The following is a 14695-nucleotide window of genomic DNA, read 5'->3' on the forward strand; positions in this document are numbered from 1 at the left end:
TTCACACTGAAGGTATGAATTAATACCTATTTGCTTACCTTTGTGCTTCCAAATAAACGTGCAGTTTCCTTCAATCTTCACATTAAGACAAATATTTAGATCTCTTAGAGAGCTTTCATAAGCAATAAAATATATTGGATCCCTTTTTATCCTCCAATACCTGTAGCTGTTGGTAATTCTGTTTCTCACATACACTGATGAAGCTCCAGATATATTTAAATTAAACCATGGCAGAATTTACAAATGTATGAAACCCACAAACACACAGGAAAAATCTTTTTATAAGCTCTTTTCATTGTGACAGTGTGGACAGAGTTTTAAAATAGGGAAGAAAACTGCATACTAATCTGAACACAGAAGAACATTTATTTTCATCTAACAGTAACATGTCTATGATTGAGCTTGTCAAACAGCTCCACAACTGCGACTTCTTCCAAATTTAAATTGAATATAAAAATAAATGAAGATGACTTATATAGACACAAGAACTTCTTTTAAAAATTGTATCTGACAGCAAGTCTTTTTCAAATGGAAAGTAATCCACTTCAATTAGCAGAGGTGGCAGTGAAGTAACCATTCACTGACATCACTGCTGGCTCCTATTATCTGGTCAATGGAGAAATAAGGTTTGCTTTTTTTAGCTACACACGCACTTTCCAATCACTGTGTACAGAATTCTTGTGTAACATTTGAAGATAAAAAATATTACATCTTTTTTAAAAGGATTAAGTTGGAATGCATTTCTATATGCAGAATGATGCTGAAAGCAGTCTGAAGAATTTGTGTTAAGAATCTTGATGAAGTAGCATGGAATTCTTCAGCAAAATCTAGCCAACAGCTGTTGCACAGTTTTCATCACTAACACCATAAATCTGTTCTTCTAGTGAACAGCATTACTGGCTGATCACTGCGCTGCCCATGAGCACAAGTGAAGTTTGGAAAATGAATGCAATCTTGAAGCAGCCAAGACAGCTTTAGTGAAAAGGAAATGACCTTCCCTTCTAAGGCTTTCCCTTTTTCCTAAACTTCTGCAGATGGATGCAATTCCATGGACCATTGTTAGGGAAACTTTTCACTATGAGAATCAAAAGTTGCTTAATGACACATTACAAGTACAATTTGCAATGCTCTGCATGCAGTTCACTTTTTAAAACTTTTCATGCTGCTTCCTTTTCTGAACACAATGGGTTCAAGATGCATGATGACTGGTTCCCAACTGTGCTTGTATTCCCTGGATGTTTTAATGCATTGAGGATTTATGATCAACTTCAAATCAAGTACAAATTTCATACTCTAAACTGGGGTGCCCACAAGCATATTGTTCTTTGGAGAACAGCTCTCTGGCTCCATAGATGTAACTTGGACAGAGTAGTTACACCCTTCTGCAGCCCATGCTCGATCGAGATCCACAAGCCCCATACACTGCTTTCCTGAAAAAAAAGAGCAAGGGAGAGCACGGAAACATCTAAAATATGCAAGTATTAATAAAAATGTGCACTTCAATGTTAAGAAGAAACATCAGTAAGCCATCTAAAAAAACAAACAAGTTCCAAATCTGCTTTATTTCTAATAGATAGACATTAATATTTCTAAATCACAACTGCATCTTGTAATCTTCATTTACCACTGATCTTGAGAAGGATTATTAACTCTGTAAATATGGGGAAATATAATAGGTGCAATTATTTTTAAGTATTCCAAAAACGTGCACAAGAATGTGTGCGTTAAAGTAAAAGCCACAGGAAGAAAATGGCTAGTTTATCCCTAAGCTCCTGATTTGCTAAATCCTTACTCCTTCATAACCATAGTTGCTTTCCTGCTGCAGTTTCATATAAAATCTGAAAATCTTTGGTTCTGGCAACCAAGAAAAGAGGAAAATGCTGAACAGTTATCCACTGTAGTTGATCTGAAGACACATAAATGAAACTGTGAGTGAAGATCAGATTTGTGACTACCTGAGGAACCTGAACATCCACAAGTCTATAGGACCTGATGAGATGCATCCCAGTGTCTTGAGGGATTGATGTAGTCACCAAGCCACTCTCAAAGCCATTGTCTTTCTCTTTCTTAAAAGAAGTGCACCCATTAAATATTTTTTTGGTCTGAGATAAGTACCCATGAGGAGAACTCATGCCCCAGTGGTAAGTAGAATATAAGACAGGTATTTTACACTACTCTCTTACTTGCCTATGTACTTCCCTTCATTATATATGGAATTTGGTTGCACCTGGTAAGCATCTGTGTAAGCTTAAGATAGTTGGCATGAGCATGCCCCTTAGTATCTTTGCATTTCAGGACAGCTGGTGCACATCACACTTCAATACAACACCTAGTGCAGTCTCCCCTGTCTTTCCACAGTGAGCTGATGGCCGGAAGTATTTTCCCCTTCTCAACTGAATTCACAGTTTTGACTTCATCAAGACAATGACATTTGGATTCTGTTCTGGTGGTGGCCTCCAATTTGTTAGGGGAACTAAATGGATATCAAACAACTTGTAGAAATGCCAATGCATTGAGCCTGAAAAAGATCTTTCCAATCTAGTCCTGTATGGATTTATATGCTGTCGGGGGAAATTATCAGTTTATGCATTCAATCAGGGCTGAACTCTGTAAATTACTTGTGGCACTATTCTCCTACATTTGTTCCATAGAACATTAGCTTCTGTGATTAGTTGAACAAAATGACATATAGACACCTCCCACTGAGACTGGTATCATAATTACTCAGAGTTCATACTTTAAGAGTTAGATAGGCATACTGCAGTTGGGCACTGAGATCACCAGAGGAACCAGTAAGACAGTGAGAAATACACAGCTCAGTTCTGCAATAAAAAGGAATACATTAGATGGACTGTAGTGATGCTCATGAGACCACTGAAGTATTCATACACTCAGGTCCCACTACCATGTACAAAAGGGTAAAAAAGACTTATCCAGTGAAAACAGGAAGCAGAACTTCATTTAAGAGGGAATCACTGTATGTAGTGGAACTGTGCTCAACTTTCTTTTTTAATATTCACAGATACTACAGAAATTGGCAGTAGATCCTTTAACTACTCCACTGTTTTTAGTCATGACAGTCACAGTCAGAATGCTGTACTTTGTGTGCAGCTTATTTAGGGGCTTATAGGTAATTAAACAAAACTAAGCCATTTGACTGAGGATGCATAATTGCTGAAATACATTTTACAATACTATCCTTAAAAGTACAAGAAGCCATTTTCCTGCCATTTACCACTGAAAATAAAAAGCCTCCAGTTGTTCAGATATATTTGCATTACATAAAATCTGCAGAGGCTTCTCAGTATCTGATTATGCATTATGCAAACATAAACAAACAAAAATCTCATGATAGCTGCAACCTGAATCAGAGTCAATGTTTAGGTTTTTTGCAAACAAGACAAAGTAGCCCATCAAGATTCCCATAACATTAGTTTCATAGCTGAAATAGGAAAATGGAATGGGAACAGTCTTCAATTAAATTGAGTAGTATTACTTGGAACCTTAAGGGGAAAAATAAAACAACCATTCTTTAAAAAATAAAAAGCAATGACATTTCCTGTATGGAAAGGGGGAATAATGATTTGTGTTTGGTTTCTGTCAGGAAAAAGAACATCAAAGATATGTTTGTGATAAAAGAAATTGCAGTTTGACAGAGAGAAAAGGTAAAAGCTATGATCTTTTAAAGGTGTTGTTGAGCACTCTTCCAACTTTCAGCCCACCTGGAAAACAGCAGGAGAAAATGTCTACAGTGGTAACTGAATGCTGACTTTTTTTCCATTCACAAATACTATGATGATAGCAGAAGAGGTGAAAAGTTATAAAATACAGTCATCTCAGTACCTGTATTACTTTATTTTTCTGCATATAGCATAGGAAATAATCCAAATTCTTCAAAAAACTCTTTTTTAAAGACGTGACTATTTGCTTCTACTGTTTGAATATGTTTAGCAAGTGGGGGAGGAGCCATGAGCATCAGTACAGGTTAGGAGATGACCCGCTGGAGAGGAGCTCTGCAGAGAAGGACCTTGGGGTCCTGGTAGACAACAGGTTGGCCATAAGTCAGCAGCATGCCCTTGTTGCCAAGAAGGCTGGTGGTTTCCTGGGGTGCATTAAAAAGAATGTGGCCAGCAGGTCAAGGGAGGTGATCCTCTCCCTCTGCTCTGTCCTGGTGAAGCCACATTTACACTACTGTGGTTCAGTTCTGGGATGGCCAGTTCAAAAAAGACAGGAAGGGCTGCCTAGAAGGAGCCCAGAGGAGAGCCACAAAGATGACTGGGGGTCTGCAGCATCTCCCATATGAGGAAAGGCTGAGTAACCTGAGTCTGTTCGACCTGGGGAAGACTGAGGGGAGATCTAATAAATGTTAATAAATATCTAGAGAGATGAGAGACGAGAGGATGAAGCCAGGCTCTTCTTGGTGGTGTGCAGCCATAAGAGACAAGGATTAATGCCCTAAAACTTGAACATAGGAAATTCTGTACTAGCATGTAGAAGATCTTCACAGTAAGGGTGACAAAGCTTTAGAACAGTAAGGTTGCTCAGAGAAGCTGCGGAGTCTCCTTCTGTGGAGATATTCAAGATCAAACTGGACACCTACCTGTGCAACCTATTGTAGGGTACCTGCATTAGCAGGACTCAATGATCTCTTGAGGTCCCGTCCAACCCCTGCCATTCTGTGTGGTTCATGTGAACCAGGAATGCAGCTCTAACCTTACAGTTTCCAATCCCTCCTGTCTTTTCTGATCTAGAATCTAGTTTATGGCTTCCATCAGAACATTAGTTCCAGACAGGAGCACATTAGTGGGTTGTTTTTTTTTTGTTATTTATAAGAGGTTATAGAATTTTGCACATAATGAAGAAACAGCTTTGCTTATTCTATATTTTCAAAATCTTAACTTTTTGTTTATTTCTTTAGATTAAAAAAATAGAAAAAGAAACGGAAGACAGTGAAAGGTCCAGTTATGCATAATATGAACTTCTGCATTTCTAGTTATTAAATACTGTGTTATGTACTTTGCTGTCTATGTGAGTAATGAAATTACCATCACCTTTATGTATTTCTTTCTCTCAGAAAACACCGAAGCAAGCTACTGAAATTACAGGGCTAAGATTGCTTTGGCCACTCATAGCATGGAAATAACCAAAAAGAAGGCAGCTACTCTTACTCAAAATTATAATAATGCAGAAATCTGAAACAGAACTGACTACTGAAAGGTCTCAGGATAGGAAAGGTGGTACCCCAGATAAAGGTCAAGCTAAACTGCGTTCTCGTTAAGAGTTGTAAAATAAAATTGACCTTCACCATTTAAATACAATCTGAGAAAATCTTCAGAATGTTTTTCGAGATTATTATGAAGTTAATATCAAGGTGGGCAAAATGGGTTTGTATGCCCTGAAGCCCATCTTTATCAAATGTAGTCTAAATTCTGTAATGTAGTTATACTGTTTACAGCTGGCGCTAGATACTTGCCCTTCTGAACAAGTTATGACCAGCACTTACAAGCAGCATGAAGTGCTCACACCACAAATCAATACTACAAATTGCCAGTGATTTTAATGCGATGTAGACTGGCAATAGAAGGACTTTAGTGAAAAACCTCAGAAACATGGAAGAAAACGTGGAGAGTCAAGAAAACAAAGAAAAATCAGTAAAACGTTGCTCATATTGATAATTGGAAACAAAGAAAACAGTTTTAATACCATAGTTCTGAATACCAAGGAGAAAAATGTGAAGAAATCCAGATTTCACAGCACTATTTATTCCATTATATAGCAGTGTAAGTACCAGGCTACTTTCAGTAAAGTCTTTAAGTAACATTTGTAGAAATTCATACCTATCAGCTTCCGTTCAGGTGGAAGATGAACAGCTGTCTGATCAGCAAACCTACAAAGGATCATGTGCTCCTAAAAGGAAAAGTAAAGATATTTGGTTCAGTTGCATTTCTTTCTCTTGAATACAGTAAGAAAAATCTATTTAGGGTTGGAACGAGATGATTTTAAGGTCCCTTCCAACCCAAGCTATCCTGTGACTCTAGGATTATAATTTACCATTCAGATGTATTAAAAAAAAACACTACTATGTAGAAAACCATGTTTCCAGAAAAAGAATCAGTGTGCAAATCCTAATTTTGATTTCACTTTGGCTTGTAAAAAAAACCTGAAAAATCAAGTGTTTGTAACTATCAGCAGATTTTTACTCAAGGACACATTTCTTGCCAGTCTTTAAACTCAAATTTTACTTTATTTAAACATACAGTATAATTGAGGCAGTTTCCTACTACAGCTAATTCACACAAGGGTTTCCAGCTCACAGCTCCACAACAAACATGCAAGCAAAATGAGAACATGCTATAACATGATTAGAATTCAGTATGTTTTCCTCAAACAGTTCAGTTTAAATATACCTAGTTCTGTAGTACAAATTAATTAATTAATTAATGCTTAACCCAGAAGAAACTACCAGAGAATAGAGGGAAAAAGAGAGCTATAGGCAATGTGGCTGTTTATAGGGGAGAGGGAACAGTGATAAGCAGCTTGGCAGGGGCTTTGCAGGAGAGGAAGAAGAAAAGACTTGCCATTTAACCTGGAAATCTGGACTGACTCCAGTGCCTTAGCCTCCTAAAAGAGATGAGCCTTAAAGTAAAACTAAAGTCTAAGTTCTGACTACATCTTTTTCCTGTAACAGAACCAGTAAATTGTGACATCTCCCGTTGGTAGAAATGAGGAGAACAGCATTTCAGAAGTAACTGGGATAACCACTACAAACTGCACAGACTTTGTACATGCATAAGCCATTATCTTGCTTTCTAGAATACCCACAAAAATGTTATCAAGTTTTCAAAGTTGTATGTCCAAAGATATTCATTTCCAGTTCTCCTACAGGGAGAGCACCTTGACAAACAGTTTAAGAAAATGTATCATGGTAGATATCTAGAGCTACTATAACCTTTGTAACTGTAAATGAATGAATTACAGCACAGTGTTCTCATCAGAAACATTTTGGAATTGCCAGACTTCTGGATGTCTTTTTAGATCTCACTAAAATGGGAGATAAGAGAAACAAATTTCAAATGGGAACTGGAGGGGGGTGACACAGACAATGTCTGGCTAACACATGGTAGCTCTGGCTACCAGCCAGCATCCTGAAACAGTTTATTAATACGAAATATATAAAAATGCATACAGCTAGCTGTATAGCAAAAGTTATTTATAACTAGGATTACTTGAGGCACCATCCAGCCTAGATCATTTGTACAAAGTCTTTCATTATTAAGAACAGAAATATTTTTTTAGCATTGTCCTTGGCCCCTGTGCAGTTCCGCAACACAAATACAATGCTGAAATTTCTGAAGTGGTGATAAAACATATGATTTAAATATCCAGGGATGAATAGATGCAAGGGAAAAAAGGAACAGAAAAACAATAAAAAAAATCAAGTGAAAAAAACCCAGAACTTCAATAACATTAGACACGCTATCCCAACCTAGGCATCCTTGATTCTGTGCGTCACCACACCTCTCCATACTGTCAACAGCCTAACTTTTAACAATATGTGAGCAAATATTTTCTCATTTCAAACCTGATCTTTTCTTGAGTCTTGTGTTAAAAAGATGTAATTGTGCTGAAAGAATGTTAGTGGAAAAACTAATCACAGATCCAAATCTCACTATACCACTTTCTTTTATCACTTCAAACTATGGCAATTTATTTCTGTGCAAGTCAGTGAAGTGTACATAGATCAGACTGTCACAAAGATTTTAACAACTGAACCTCAGTGTGTAAGCTGGCTGAAGTTCTTAATTTTTCTTTTTTGAATGTCCAATTACTGCAGGACCAAAAGGGAACATCTTCCTGCAGTATAAAACATTCTTCAGTATGCTCAGCATCCCCAAGCACATTTGGAGATTAGAAATAACATCTTTCCCACATACTTTTGTAACAGAAGAACATTCTGTGTCTCCAAAATCCACTGGCTTTTCTAGATTCTAAACACTGAGACTCTTAGCCTAGGATGTGACATAAAACCTTAATAAAGTTTATATAGAATGTTGCTTCTCTCAAATGCAAATATTCCCTTTCCATGCCACATTAAGTGCACCTAACCTTCACATTCCTGGTTGCTCATCACTAAGAAGTTTAAACACACTGGACAAAGCTTAGTGAATCGGTACCAGTCACCTCCTGACTACTGTGCTGCTCTTGTCCTACTTGACTCCCCTGTTATCTTCATTCTGTCAGAACTGCATGCTTCATTGCTTCTTTCTCCCACTTATTTCCCAAACTATCTCCAGGATCAAAACACATTTGAATCTTTTTAAAATAAATTTGAAAAACATTTTTAAAACAATACTGCACAAAATTCTTGATGAAGAGAATTAGCTCTTCCTGCTCATTACATTGAATCTTCTAGACATATATTAGAGGGACAAATCTGACTTTAACAGAAGATAGTACCTATGAAAGCAACAATTAAAAATGATTGCCAATTTCTACAGTATAAACATTAGTATTTAAGGCAGAAGTAAACTGCTATCCTGTAATTATTAACTGACGTGTGTTGAAGTAGGTATCTTAGGATTGGCTTAGGAATGGCTCTCTTACTATTTTTTTTCTTTTTGTAAAAAAGAAAGATTTTTCTGGAAAAAAATATTTATGGAAGAAACTTAAAAAATGTATGGTGGAGAGAATGCAGTACAGTGACATCTGTACTACTACATAACAAATCCATTCATTCTCCTCATATTTCATTTGATAAGACCCAGTGAAGTGCAAGGAACGGCACAACCCACAGCTATACATTTTACCTACCTTGTAGGATAAAATTTCCTTGAACTGATGACTGAAAAAAGAAAAAGACCAATTAACATCTTAAAATACCAAGTTAGAATATAAAAACAATCCCTAATACTAGACCACATTTGAAACAGAACAGCACTATCTGTAGCAAACCAAAAGACATTCAAAAAACTAGACACCAAGACATTTCATTTACCAATAAGAAAAAAGCATATTTGATGTCTTTTTCTCTTCTATTGAATTATTCATAGAAATCCTCCCTTTAAACCATTAAAAACACTAACACAAGTTTACTAGGTATTGTACAGGCACACAACCTCTAGACACTTATATTTTCTGTGTATCACTAAAGTATGTTGTTTCTAACAGGGAAATGACTGGAGAAAAAAGGGTCAAATGTTCCTGTTTAACAAGCCAATGGAAAAGCAAGTTGCACATGTGTTAACTTTAGAAAGCTTAACATTTTATTGCTTCCTCCTTTAGAATACTGCTTTGTTGTACTTTGTCAGTGGAGAAAACAAAATGGACACATGTGAAGACATGGAAAAATTAAGTAACACAGCACTGTTAAATGCAAACTTCATAAAATCAGTGAATTTTAAAGTATTTACTCTCCAAACACTCCCATGACAATACACTTGAATGCTGAAGAAAAATATGAAAAATATTTTGCATTATTTTAGATTTTTCAAGCCCTTTCAATACAGTATGTTTCAGCTCCTTATGTCAGCAAATACATATCTGAGACAACATTGTAATTCCTAGTATAATTAAATCTGATTCATCTTTGACAATCAAAAGGCAAAGCTCAGCTTAAGGGAATAAATAAAATAAACCTCTGCCCCACCTAGCTTTGCTCAGAAGGCAGTTAGCATCTTCTATCACTTTTTGCCTAAAATTCCAAATTCTGTTTGTATCAACAAAAGGCACTAAAATTCTTAAGCCTAAGATACATAAGCATCTTCAACATGGTTGATTTGGAGAACAGAATAGCTACACAGTTCGTTGAAAAAGTATTAAAAATATAATAATTAAAAAAAAACCTCACAGGAGAGCTCATCTACATGGGAATAAATCAGAGCAGCTTCACAAGCAATAAACTGTGGCACATAAAGTAGATTCATTTCTTTAAATGGATTGCTTACATCTTTTCCCAGCATTAAAATGTCAATTCCCCTTCTTACAGTTCTTTTCATGAGTTTTCTATTAATGCTGAGATTTCAAGGTAAGAGGTCTGCCTATTACAGAGATTTCCACAAACTCCATCTACTATGCTGATGGTGTAAAGTCCTTGTGAACTTCATTGAATAGATACATCCAGAAAAAATAATGCAGAAATTACCCGTCTGTCTCCCTTTCAGGATGAATTTGCAAGTAGAAAGAGAATAGTTGCACTGTAATTGAGAACAATTTAGCCTGGGCACCTGCAATAACTGATTAATTCTGCACTCTTTTAGCATTTCCATTTTTTATATTTAATTTATTATTTTAAAGTTTGTCTTGTTAGCCTTAGTTTACCTTCTTGGATATTTAAACTTCACAGTGTTCTGAATGAAGCCATAACAACAAGGGGAGATGACAAAGGCTGCCTGAGCCTTGATGCAGTGTTCAATCACCATGTCTGTTGCCACACCACATGCATGCAGAGCCACCTACCATGTTGTAAACAAATAAACAAGCAAAAAAGGAATGAGAAAATTCTTTACAGCAATATTCTACATACAATCCTGTTGCATATTTTAGATTGAGTTACTTAAATATCTGAAGACTGTTAAGTAATTAAAGCTGTTAAGCCAAAGGCCTAGGCCTAGTCCTTAATTTCTTGGCTTTTCATTTCTCTCTTTCCTATTTACGCAGAGGAAACTTTATGACCAACTGCACTTCACGAGGGAGTCACCAACACTTATCAAAAATTCCAGAAGCAGTCATAAGATAAATGCATGCATAGGTGCACTGCACTGCCATATCAAACTCAAAGGAAAACTAAGTTCCATTAAAATAATAAAAGACAAACCACTACGGAGATTAGTCAAAACTTTTTGTTCACGGAAAAAGGATTTAGAAATACCAAAACAAAAAAAAAAATCTTATTCCCATTTGACCTTATTAGACAGCAGACAATCCGAAACATCAAACAAAAATCAACAATGGGCCTCACTTGACCTGCTTCTATGGTCTCTCGACTCTGGAGGAAACAGCCTGCTATTCCCTTAATTGAAAATTGTGCCTGCTACTTTATACAGTGGTTCAGATTTGTAAAGCTGCATTGTTTTCTATGCTTTTATTTCACTGTAAATTTAGGAAAAACGTTTAGAACTGCAAAGCTCACGTTTCAAGGTTCAAAGCTGTTTTTCAAGGTACAGCAACTGGAAGATAAAAACTTTGCTCTCAGATGTGGATTATAACAAAGGCCTTTTTGTTTGCTGGCTGCTTGATGTAAGCTAAGCAGAGCAGACTATTAATCGTGAGCTGAACTATAACTGCATACAGATGGTAACAAATACTCCTGTCTCAAGAACTTTAAAATTAATAAATGTAGTAACTTAATTTTTTTTCCCCTGTTTTTATGAGTTTAACAACAAAACTGGTTTGTGATCAGAATGATTCTTAATATCACGGCTATAAGACTGTCATGGAATAGTTACTTTTACATTTATCCAAAGACCTCTGGACATCTGCTTTGCTTGCATGTTTGGGAAGAAAATCTTAAACCCATTTCAGGTATATACATAAAAATAACCAAACCAGTAGTCTTGTTGAGCCTAAATGAACTTAAAGTCAATTGTTTTCTTCTTTGGGTTCCTCCAAATCAACTTAGTTAAGTGAAAAACCACAAATAATATTCAAGGCAAAGTTCTCTAGGACATCCTATATAACAAACATGCAATCTGAAACAAAGAGAATGCAGACAAATGCAGATAATGCATTTTTTTAATAAATTCACACACTTGCAGAGAAAGAAATTCAAAATGGCCACTGAAGAATACAACAGACTTAATACAGGGTGATACCATTAACCTGCATTTATTCTCTGAAGTTCCAATAGAGCAAAAGGGAATTGCTTGATACATTCTTCCATACCTGCTTTTGAACTCCTCACATATAACACTCCAGGAAACAGCCAAATAATGCAGTTTTTCATGTTATAGTATCTGAAGATACATATGCATGTGATTTTAATTAATATCAGAAACACTAAGATGAAGACTTCGGTCAGGTTCATTTTTTTCTATGTGTCTTTAAATTTCATGTACAATAATCCATGAATTTCTTGTCATGTCCATCCTCATATTTGCACTGTACTATTTCACTGACAGGAGTGAAATTGTGCTATGAATGTCCACCTTTATGAACCTCAGAAGAAGGGTTTAGGAATGATACATTGTCAAACTCTGTAACAGACCCGCATTTGTGACAATGATAGCTAAACTCCATATGATTTATCTTCCAACCTACCATCAAGCATTCTGACTACTGCTAAAAACAGCTCCTGGCCTACATATAAGCTGCAATGGAAAAATGAATACATTTAGAAGAATGAATCATTGTATGAGACAAACTAATTCCATAGTTTAGATTTACTCAAGTCTCCAGAAAAAGAAAGTTCAAGCTTTGTTTGTCAAAGAAACTACAGAATCAAGAGAGACAAGCTAAGTACACTGAAATCACAGGCCTGGAAATGAAGAATTTGAGTGATGTTCTGCTGACATCTATTTAAATATTTAAACTTGTCACAAGATCTAAGGGAGAACGTAACATTCTTTTATTAAATAAAAACTTCACACAGATGTTAAAGTTAGCATTAATCTCAAAAAAGAGCAAAAAATAAAAAATAAAAAACCCATCTAAAACCCCCAAGACCACAAAACAGGAGATTACTTTCACTGACAATCTATTCCACATTTCACACTCACCAATCACTAGCACTGCAGAATTCTGGGGAGAAATTTACTTTCTGGCTCTAACACAGACACTTTGAATCAATACTGAAATCATAAAATCAGAGAATCTTTTGAGTTGGAAGGGATTCCTAAAGGGTATCTAGTCCAACTACCCTGCAATGAACACGGACACTTAACAGCTCCATGAGGTGCTCACAGCCTCTCCAGCATGATCCTGGCTTGGTTGTTCGCTTTATTTAAACTTTTACTTTCTCCTTACTACATTTCAGATCTTACTTTACCATACCCAGGTTTATTTTGACTATGAGCAGTCTTTTTTTCCTTCCTTCTCAACCTTCTCCAGAGTATCTCATCAGTGAATTGCTTATTTTCGAACCACGTGATTAAACCAGACACTGACATTCACGTTCTAAAGTTGAAAAGCTATAAATACTTACCCCAATGTTAAAAGTGCCATTAAAGTAGTCCAGATTTGCTTGAATAAATGAAATGTTGTTTAAACCTAGTTCATCACTTCTGTCTTTAGCACGCATCAGAGACAACTCCTTATTCTCTATGAGCACCACCTAGATTTCACACATATGACATAGTAAGGCAAAATAATACTGAGAAATCAAAGTGCAACATTACTAAAGTGCACAAAACTTGAAGCAGTTTTCTCAACTAAACTAGAGTTACTTGTAAGATGTACAGAATATTAGCAGGTGACATAAGAACAATGAAAGGCATCAGAGACCTACCAATATCAATCAGTTGGCAAATATAAAAATATTTTCCCTACATCTAGAACTTTCTTTTCTCAGGCATGCACCTCACATACTTGTAATTACACTAGGAAACTGCATGTTTCAAATCTCTGCCATAAAATAATTTTTTTGCAAAGTTATGTTTGATGGAAATCTAAGTCACATCAGCAAGACTGGATAGCTCAGCTCTACTGCTGGCTTCTTGACTTTGGCATCACATTTGTTATGAAAACGAATGACCACTTTTCTCCTAATCAGTGAAGAGAATCATTTGATAGGTACACAGCAATGACAGATCATGACCTCTAGCACAAATGTTGCCAAATATATATATATATTTTTTGCTCTCCAACAGCAATGTAGATCTTTAAACTCAAAAGGTTGTCTCTGAAGGGTTAAAATACCCTAAAACAATAGTAATTTTTTTTTAAAGCTGTGTTGAAGTATTGGATGAGACAGACGAGAAAAACAAGCATATTTTATATAAGTAACTGTTTTTTACTTTGTGTCACTTCATGGGGCTCCCTGCTACCAGCCAACTCAGCAAGAGGTGAGAGTGAAACCTTGTATTTCCTGAGACATTCTTCCTCTGCTTCCTACAGGATTTCTTCTGCTGGTGCACAGCCATAGTCTGTAAATGTATGTCCTATCCAAACTATACTGTGCCCAGAAGCACACCTAACAACACACCTAAGGAAGAAACCAGCCTCGTGCTCTTTCATTGAATTCCATCTCATGCAGTCATTTCTCCAACTATAGGAGAGTTAGAGAACAGAATGAAAAACAAATTAACTCCATTACAGTGCCCTGTGTTGGAAAAAAAAACAAAAACTTTTTTTGCACTGATTTCTACAACACAACACTACAAAGACAAAAATTACAAGAAGACTGTACTCATGTTTGAAATCTTCTAAAAAGAAAAAAAAATGAAAATGAAAACAAAACAAAACAAGACCAAAAACAAGAAAAACCCTCTTCATTCAGTTCCTTGATTGGGCAGATTTTGCTGCAGACTGAGCAAAGCACATGTACACAAGTACAAAGTGTAACAATAACCTCTGTAAGATTTCTAAATGCAACAATGATATCATATTACACTTTTATGCTTTCTTACTTGAGATTAAAAGAAAAAATGGTTGCAGAGGCACTGCCAGACATTCCTCTCATTACAAGCACTTCATCTCCACACAAACTTCACAACACAAAGCTTAGGGGCTTTGTTAGAAAGCAGTAATATCACCCACGCAC

At 36.1% G+C, this 14695-nt stretch overlaps 1 protein-coding gene across 1 annotated transcript in view; it reads right to left on the reverse strand.

Moving 5' to 3' along the window:
• Positions 1-214: 214 nt before the first annotated feature.
• GSTCD (glutathione S-transferase C-terminal domain containing) overlaps positions 215-14695 on the reverse strand; it is a 54164-nt gene continuing 39683 nt past the window's right edge. The window contains exons 8-12 of the mRNA XM_065736520.1: positions 13139-13267; positions 10318-10451; positions 8812-8842; positions 5838-5907; positions 215-1430 (exon numbers count right to left, since the gene is read on the reverse strand). Coding sequence (XP_065592592.1) covers positions 1294-1430; positions 5838-5907; positions 8812-8842; positions 10318-10451; positions 13139-13267 — 501 coding nt within the window. The 3' untranslated portion in view covers positions 215-1293. The remainder of the gene's footprint in view (positions 1431-5837; positions 5908-8811; positions 8843-10317; positions 10452-13138; positions 13268-14695) is intronic.

The sequence above is a fragment of the Cyrtonyx montezumae genome, unplaced genomic scaffold, assembly GCF_038088225.1.
Source record: "Cyrtonyx montezumae isolate F1298 unplaced genomic scaffold, pur_monq_1.0 scaffold_2, whole genome shotgun sequence".
Classification (NCBI taxonomy): Eukaryota; Metazoa; Chordata; class Aves; order Galliformes; family Odontophoridae; genus Cyrtonyx; species Cyrtonyx montezumae.